A 9,567-nucleotide genomic window follows, 5' to 3' on the forward strand; every position below is an offset into this window, starting at 1 on the left:
GAGAATAATACAGTGTGTATGGTTTTGTCATTTATAAGGTCGATGAACACTCTTCTACTGTTCCCAGATGCGATTGAACATGGATTAAATTAAGCTTGACGGTCGGTAACAAAAGGGATGACGACGTACCCTCGTGAACGTTACTGTAGGCCTGTAGTGGCGGCCTTCAAACAAATTACGCATTATTTTGTGACAAAATTTATACACATGTCAGTGCATTATAGATTTGGTGGCCGCGCGCCACAGTGTATGAAAGGAGGATGGTGGTGAACCACTGCCCCGCCTTTAATTCCTTTTCGAAATTAAAGTTGGATTGATCCAATCACAAATTATATGCACAATTAGCAAGTTGGAATAAGCAATTACATGCATGAACCAATTACTACCAAAAGACTTTACCCAATAAATAAACATGGGACATGTTTAATTAATGATTATGGTGATATTAAATCGGTAATCCTTTCATTTGTTCCAGACAATGATATCTACAAGTTATTAATAGTTTATGGTCATTCTATAGTCTATAGTGAAAAATAATTTTTACACTCTTTCTATTCCTTATACAATAATAAATGTTTTTTACTAGTTTATCCAAAAGTAAAAAATATTTTTAGATACTCTTTGCTAAGGTCATCTTTATTCGAAGCGGCTAAATATAGCCACATCCAGATTTATAGAGGAAATTAGTTTTTAATGAATAGTGACAAGTCATTCATTTACCATATATAACTGAAAGGGCTAAACATAACCCTTCAATAATTTGTTAGTTTTAAGTTTATTCTTTAATTTTATTGGTTAATTTATTAAACTACTAATGTGAAATCCTTTCCCCGAATTCACTGTACAATTATCGTACCTCACTATTTCATGAATTTATTTTAATTTCGTTAATTTTGGATTTCTTTTATTTTTCAGTTAAAGTTTGATTTTTCATAGTTAGTTGTTAAAAATGTGTTGACCATCACTCTTAGTATTTTTGGATAGAGATCAATCTTATGAGCGCGTAGACGAAAATCATTCGCAAATTGGAGTTATAACAGAGGAGAAATAAGCGAGTGAAGGCAATGGCATGAGAAATCTTGTATCTTAACAAAATAGTGAATTACAAGTAGCTTGACTCTGTCTTAGGGTACGGAGGCATTCTAACACAAATATTAGATGCAGCCATTAAATAAAAGTGGGTACGGAGGCACTCTTAACACAAACATTAGATGCAGCCACAAAATAAAAGTAAAGGATACAACATTGTTGAACTATTGGATTGTTTTTTAGTCTTGCCTTGGGAGCGAGGTGTGTTATAGTATGATTACATCCTGACATCACCTGTGTCGATCTTGGAGGTATCTCAGGCATAAAACATGACGAATTACACCATATTTATGAATATATCTTCGTATATATATAGAAAGAGGAGAGGTTTTATGGTGTTTTGTTTGAAAGAGGTGAAAGGGATAAGAAGCAACAAACACAGAGAGAGTTTTGGTTTTATGGCTCAAGTATTTCCTCAATCCAAAGCTTATCTAAAAAGAAGTAAAACAATGAGAAGGAGAAAACGCACCGTTTTTCGGGTACGTAACTAATGGTTGGCTGAGACTCATAAGATAGCAAACTCCAACCCCACGCAACGCGGCAGCAGCAATGGAAGTTACAGAAACTCCCGCCCAAAACAACGAAGACGAAAACGACGACGTCTTCTTCGACGCTCTCGACGGCTTCCCTTCCACCGACGAATCAGATCAATCCACGTCACCCCCAACTGTCTCTCTTCCCGATTCCAAACCTTCTCAGGCGACCCACCTCCTTCGCCGGCCATCTCTCGGAGCAATATCCGGCGACGACTCAAAGGCTTCAACTTCAGAAGAATCCTCTCTTAGCTCCTCCCTAATTGACCCCACCAACGGCGCCAGGCTCAGTTTCCGAGCCAGAAGATTTAAGCTTCCCCGGAATTTGAGGGAGTCCGAGTCGACGCGGCACCGAGGCAGCTCGGCGCAAGCTCGGAGTGATCAGAATGACGAGGGTTCGACTGTAACTACCGCCGCCAACGACGGCCCATCCACCGACTCCGCCGCGCAAATCGGTGACCCATCGTTTAACTTTCTTGTATTCATAGCAGGATTGATATTCAAAGCAATTGGGCTCCAAATCAATCTATTAGTTAGCATCTTAACATTTCCCATATGGGTTTTTAACAATTCTTACATGCTCGTAGTCGACCCCTTTCAAGTTGTGCGTCGAGGGAGAGGGTATTTGATCGGAAAGTTGTTAAATTTGTGGAATTTGGCTAGTGGGCGTGTGAGTCCTCTGGTTTTCAAGTGGTTGAAGGACAACAATACGGTTTGGAAGGTGGCATTGCGGTGCGGGTGGGGTTTGTTTTGGTCTTGCTATGTTGGCATTGTCTTGTGTGGTCTCTTGGCCTTGTCGATTTTGTTTAGTGGAGTTTTGGTGAGGTGCATTGTGGCGGAGCCAATGCAGATGAAGGAAATGTTGAATTTTGATTACAGTAAGCACAGTCCGGTGGCTTATGTACCAGTGATGTCGTGTGCTGGAGTGAGTTGTGGTACGGATTGTAAAGAGAAGGTTCGGGCTGGGGAGAGTTTCCAGGGCTATCGGGTTATACCTCCTGGTCATAAATTGGCGGTCACTGTTTCGTTCATATTGCCTGAATCAGAGTACAACAGGAATCTCGGGGCCTTTCAGGTAACTTGCTTAATTCACTTGAATGCGAATTCCTATTTGTTGTTTCAGACTTCTATGATGCGTTTTGTTTTTCGTCAATTCATAATGAAACTGGTTGCTTTGAGTTCTGTTTCATGGTAGAGTTTCGCTTTATCTGTAAACGGTGTAAGAAGTTTGGGTTTGGTGATTGTAGTCGTTAGCTTCCAAGTAGCATTGTGTACAGATGGTGTGTTACGGTAGTAGTTTTCTCCTTGCTTGTCCCCAGAGCGGAGATCCACCAGATTATCACAGTTGTCACTTGATTTTAGAAGGCATAGGAACCTTGGAACAATGTGTCAGATGAAGATTGATTAGCAAGCCTTTCCCTTTAATCGAAAGCATGGATCTTTCGCAGAAATCTGGTGATGCTGTTTTTTGTTTGGAGATACCACTGTCGTCATGAATTGTTATACTGGCAACAGGGGAAGTAAGGAAGTTGAGTGGTTGATACAATGGGACGGAAGGAGCTAGTATATCTATTTCCGAGTTTCTGAGTTAAAAAGAATTATTTCCGATTCTCTGCTTCCATTTTATATTTATGAATCTTTTGTATTTGTAGGTCAGGGTCGAGTTCCTGTCTGTTGATGGTAGAACCCTTGCCAGTTCGAGCCATCCATGCATGTTGCAATTCAAAAGTGAGCCTATCCACCTTATATTGACTTTCCTTAAGGTTGTTCCTCTTGTTGCCGGCTACGTTTCAGAATCCCAAAATCTGAATCTCAAGTTTAGAGGGTTTATCGAAGGTGATGTTCCTACTGCCTGCTTAAAGGTGACAATTGAACAACGTGCAGAATACCAACCTGGTGCCGGTATTCCCCAAATATATGATTCATCGGTGACCCTTGAGTCAGAACTTCCCCTATTTAGAAGATTTATATGGCATTGGAAGAAAACCATATCAGTATGGATAAGCATGATGGTCTTCATGACGGAGATGCTCGTTACTCTAGTCTGTTGTAGGCCATTAATTATTCCGAGAACAAGACCAAGGGATCGTACTGTCAGCAGCACTGTCTCTCAAAACAGCGCCCCGGTACAAATTTAACTGGGAACATGCCGGTAAGTATGGAAGTAGGGGAACCTTTGTTAGATTTTCTCACTTTTAACATGTTCAATTCTATAGTATCCAACTTCAGTTTTTCCACTCGTTTTTTAAATTCTTTAAACCGCAGTGTAATTAATGTCCCTTTTCCTGTTGGAATCAGTCCTTCCCTATTAATGTCGAAAGAGCAGTTTATTTTACACTTGTATTCAATATTCACTCACTTAACTGTTGACGTTTTACTTATAAGCTGTCGTACGAATGAATTGTGTTGGTTTATGTTACGAATGGTTGTAATTTGATTCGGAATGTGGAAGTTTTATATATGGCGAATGCCGAGGGGGCGTGACATGTATTGAATAGATGACGAATGGAGTTTGGATTTGTGGAGAGCTGTGTTCAAGGGAATTCCGGGGTTCAGATTATGGTACCGGAGAAGATAACAATCAAACTTGGCATCAAGAACTTGTTAAGTTCGCTAGGGTTTTCTTATCATATTTTATCAACCATGTCAAACACAAAGCCAACCTTTCATGTTTCAACCATGTCAAATCTGCCGCGGCAGCTAATCGTTGACATCCTTTCACGGCTCCCTCCCAATGATTTGATACATCATGTGTGTTTCGAAAGCTTATTATGCTACTATCCACTACCAAAAGTAAATCAATGTCTGTAGACGGATGTCTCTTAATCATTGGTTACTTCGCAACCAATGCCACATCAGTCTAAATTGTTAGAATGTTTGTTAGATGGTTAATTAATTACTTTGTGGTTAAGTAAACTTGTATTGTTCAGTATATAATGGACTTCAACTTACAAATGTAATCGATTGCCATCTTCCTCAAATATATAGAACTTTCATTTTTCTCTAAAGTTCCTCAAATATGTGTTAGTCAGTATTATATCCGAAAGGATTTTTTAATTATGATAAATATGGAGTGGCAAAATCTTGATCCCTGTTTTATTCTATTGATGTGGGAACTGTGCCTACATTGCTTGGTCATTGCAAACCTTTCGCGTTTTCAAAAAGAATGGTGAAATGGTTATTTTTACGAATAACTGTTATCCTGTTATAAACTAAGTGTGAATGTCTATATAAAGTAAGCAAGTGGAAGATGAAAAAATGAAAGTCAAAATTGTAGGCTTAATAGTAGAAGTTTGGTTTTCACAATGTTGGTGTAAATTTTCTTCATACATTTAAAGAGGTGTCGGATAAAAGCCTTTATACACAAGATTAAATGCAAAAAGTGATGGTATCAATATTCTCCTTCCCCTCTTTTCATCCCTATTCATTGTCTAATATAGTTACGAAAATAAACAATGTGATATATTGCTCCTATTCCACTTTGATATCTAGCAAAAGTTCTCTCTCTCATTTTTACCTATTTATAACACATCCTTGATTTGGCTTGATTTAAAGAAAAAACGTATCGAATAAGTTGAAACTGATGGTCAACTTGGAAGGGCAATTGTTTGTATGGGAAGCCTTTGTCTTCTTGATGGCGATTCTGTTATACTTGCCTCACCTTCTTAGGCCAACTCCAACTCATGGCCTAAAATCTATAATTCCTCTTCTATTCTCCCCCCAATCCATTCCAACCCAAGTTTTAATTTGGACCTAAAACCTAAAACCTAAAAAAAAAAATAAAACCTAAAAAAAAAAAAGTCTGATTTAGGCCAAGATTAGTGGTGGAGCCCCCACCCACATGGGTGTGTCTCCCACTTGTCTACCAATAAAATTGAGCCCAACGACTCTTTTAGTTGATCAACGGCTCACATTCAAATGGGATGTTGGTTATTCAACGGTCCACATTTAATTTAGTTAATGTTTTTGTTTTATATTTATAAATTTATTGAATCCAATGACTGAAATCGAATATGATCAAATCTAATGGTAAAAAAAAAATCTAATGGTCCAAATTTAAATTCAACGGTTAAAATGATTATAAAAAAATTATTTAACTCAAAATTCACCCAAAAACTCTATAAATACCTATATATTTGTCGAAACATCCACACAAAACTCACTTTTCTCCTACAATTCTTCCAATTTTTCTTTCTACCATCTTCCAAAACCATGTGTTTGCTCATGTGTCTTGTGTTTATACATCTCTATTATGTGTTTCATATTCTTCTATAGTGTTTCATGAGTTTATGTGTAGGTTTAATGATTTTTCAATGTTTATCGGAATTTAAATATTTTTAGGTTAAAATGTTCATAAAATTATTTTAGAATAGTCTACATAATTTATTTTTTAAAAAGTTAATTTAAAAAAAATAGCCTAAATTCATTCTTAATAATATAGGGCTAAAATTTTAGACTAGGGTTGGAGCAAAAAGCTGTTTCTGGGTTAAAACCTAAATTATTTGGGCTAAAAATGTTATGCCAAGGATTAGAGATGTTCTTAAGGAGACATAGAAGTAATTCCCTTACCTATGTGGAAGAGAAAAATTCAGGCAGTGAAGGGTTTCTCGATCTGGTAGTCAATGAAGCAGAAGATGACAGAATTTGGGATAGTTTATGTAGTTTGTGTGACAAGAATGAATTTACAAGTGGCATCACAAGTATGCAATTTATGTAAGCTCATTCCTATAATTATTTAGACCAGGCTTATTCATGTTTTTCTATAAAAATTTAAGTTGTCGGGTATCTTTTCTAACACACACACACACACATATGCAGCTCTCCTTTGAGTTCACGACGGAGGCTATGGATGTTAGGGTAAGAGATTTTGAAAGTCATGAACTGCATAAACCATTGGACAAGATTTTGAAATACATTAACTGATAGTAATTTACTATAGTAGGATTATAAGAGGTCCTAAACCTTCCTAATAATATAGGAATGTGAATTGTTCCATTAAAGGGCTCTGGACTCCCTCCATTCGAACATACAAGATCATGAACTAAAAGTCCTTGCTTACAAGGTAAGAAAAAGAACTTAATGCAGACTTAACCCATCTGCAATAATCCTTTGATAACAAGAAGTTTGAGTAACTTAGGACGCAAGTAATCAACTTAAAACATACTTTGTGAAACCTGTTCCAGGATTTCACTGTTATAATCTACGTAATTGTATTATTGAGATTTTTATTTTTTTAGGAATTTATATTAATTTATTTGAATTTAGATTTTAGAGTGAAGTTTTGAAACTAATTATTTAAAATCTGTAGATCGTTCGATGTCACAATTTATATTTTCGATTAGAGCTCGATCTCACGAATGCGTAGGCACAAACCGTTCGTGAAACGAAGTTATAACGAAGGAGTTATTAACGTTAAAAGTTATATTTCGGTCATTTTACCTCAATCAAGTAGGCTTCAGATTTTCTGGAGCACTGGCATTATGCCACGTGTGTGGCTGAGATAAAAAGAAAAGAAGAGAAAGGAAAAGATGGACAAATAGGATGGGAAGGAAAGGAGATAGGACTACCTAATGAGGAAATAAAGAAATGAAGGAAAGGAGAAAAAAAATAAAAAATAAAAAAGGGTGGGTGGGGAGGGGGGAGAATCGGGTCTCCCTGAACCTGTGCAAACCGACTGGTGGGAACCATGGAAATCGATGGTTTCCCGGCCAAATTCTGGCAAACTAAGATAAGACATTACCTGGAAACTTCACACCAGGCCTCCCTCCTCAGTTCTCACCCCAAAATGGATGACAATTAGCCTTGGTTTGGTGAAACCTGCATCGATGGGTGCGGTGATACCTTGCCATTAATCCACCATTTCTGAAACGTTTACCCTCGATCACCACCACCTTTAGCTCCCCCTTATGTCCTGGAACAAAGTCCAAACAAGTTTTGGGGAGGGGGGGGGAGGGGCGGAGCTACGATTTCGACGAATTGAAGAACACCCAAATTATAGGGTTCCGGCAGGTCCGAGGTGATTCCTAGCACTTCCCGGCCGAATTGGACTTCGGCCCAAGTATGAAAGTTGTTCCTCTCATTGAACTCTGCTTGCCTGTAAAATTTGGTAATTTTTAAAAATAGTTGAATTTTCCTGCGAGTCGTGGCGGCGTGTGGCTAGTGGGCCGACGATGTCTTTCTAATTTCAATTCGCCAGGGTTCCACTAAGAGGTCCAGTTACCTGCTCCGTCTGGATTTCGTTGAGTGATGGTCCGGAATCATATCTAGCTTGTATTTCATTAAGTGGTTCTATATGCATTTTACTCTGCGATTCCGTTGAGTGATGGCTTGGAATCGTATCCACTCGGATTCCATTGAGTGATGGTCCGGAATCGTATCTTGGTTTGGATTCCGTTGAGTGGTCTGAAATCCCTTTGGTGCATTGGTTTCGTTGAGTGGTCCGGAACCCAATGTTGATGGATTTCGTTGAGTTATCGTTTGACTTGTTGGTTCCTTGGATTCGATTTCAGCATTAGAGATGTAGGCTTCAGCCGAACTGTGTCACTCTAGCCCTGCATTTCAATGTATTGTATGTGTTATTGTTTGGTGAGATTATGGGATGACATTGGTTGTGATTGTTGGCTTTTTAATTAGACTTGTTGATCAATATGGTTAGAGAATATAATTGTGCTTCGTCGTTTGTTCTTTGAAATATTGCATGATATGCATTGTAGTATATTGTTGAGATATAGCGATTTATGTGATGAATATTCGAGTGTAGTGAATTGACGAACTACACATAGCTTGATCACTGCTGAGGGTATGTAGGCAATCTAACGAGGAGGTTAGATGCAACCATAAAGTATACGAAAATTACAACGCAATTCGAATATTGAATTATGTTTTGTACATATCCCGAAGGCGGGGTATGTTAGAGATACAGATATTTGGTGATGTCATGTGTCGATCTTGGACGTATGTCGAGATTGGGGCATGACATACTTGTTCTACATCTACTATACTGAGATAGCAATGACACGCCTAGCTCTTTGTTAGTTTTGATTGCGAGCCTCAAGGCCTACACCTAAGGCCCTACAAAGGCACCTTTCAAAACTAACTTCAAGCTCTTATTGTAGCACACCAAGTAGCAAGAGCTTGACTACCATACATACACACAAAAATGCCATCAATCCTTGAGGAGTTGTGCGAAGGGCCAAATCCACATTTTGCAACGTGCTGCTTTGAATTTTTTCAAGTTTTTCAACTTTGGTACGTAGCAGAAATTTGAATTGTAGTGCAAACGCAAAGTTTGAAGATATACTTTTCGATTCATCATGAGTCAGGAGAGAGGGGACAACTAGTATTTGTCAAGATTGACTCATGCATTCCGTGAGATTGGTAGATTTTGCATGCAATTCAAACAAGTAATCAGCATAAAAAAATGTGCATTATTATTCACTTTTGCACTTTTGATGTGTTGCATTTGCAATGCATGCCATCGCCCATTTTATGAACAGGATTCATGTGATAAAATGCCCAAAAACTTTAACCTTATCTTTAACAACTAACGTTATTCCTTGAGTCTTTTCTCTTCCTCTTCCTTTCCACCCCTTCACGTGTTTCCAACCTCTTCTTTATTTTTTTCAACATTGGAATTTTCTACAGGTAAATTCTTGGTTAAAGATTCAATAATTAAGATCTAACCACTGACAAGTCAACTTTAATGCATGTTGTAAGTAAATTGTAATTTTTTGACACTGATAATAATTAACATTAGCAAAAAACACATCACGCGTTAGTTTAACGCAACTTGATTTTCATTTTATTAGAAGAGGTCAAGTTTGACTTAAACGTATGAGAAACGATATACATTTTAATGAGTTTAACACAAAACTATGATCTCTTGTGGGTGTCCTTATAAACATTTCAATCTCTTGTTGGGAAAAAAAAATTTAACAGTAACAAA

At 37.8% G+C, this 9,567-nt stretch overlaps 1 protein-coding gene across 1 annotated transcript; it reads left to right on the plus strand.

Annotated features, from left to right (window-relative positions):
* Positions 1–1,428: 1,428 nt before the first annotated feature.
* Positions 1,429–4,006, plus strand: LOC137730032 (seipin-2-like). The gene is made up of 2 exons (XM_068469101.1): positions 1,429–2,697; positions 3,275–4,006. Exons 1-2 carry the CDS (start codon positions 1,639–1,641, stop codon positions 3,758–3,760), a joined length of 1,545 nt encoding a protein of 514 aa, XP_068325202.1. The 5' UTR covers positions 1,429–1,638; the 3' UTR covers positions 3,761–4,006.
* Positions 4,007–9,567: the final 5,561 nt, after the last annotated feature.

The sequence above is a fragment of the Pyrus communis genome, chromosome 3, assembly GCF_963583255.1.
Source record: "Pyrus communis chromosome 3, drPyrComm1.1, whole genome shotgun sequence".
NCBI lineage: Eukaryota > Viridiplantae > Streptophyta > Magnoliopsida > Rosales > Rosaceae > Pyrus > Pyrus communis.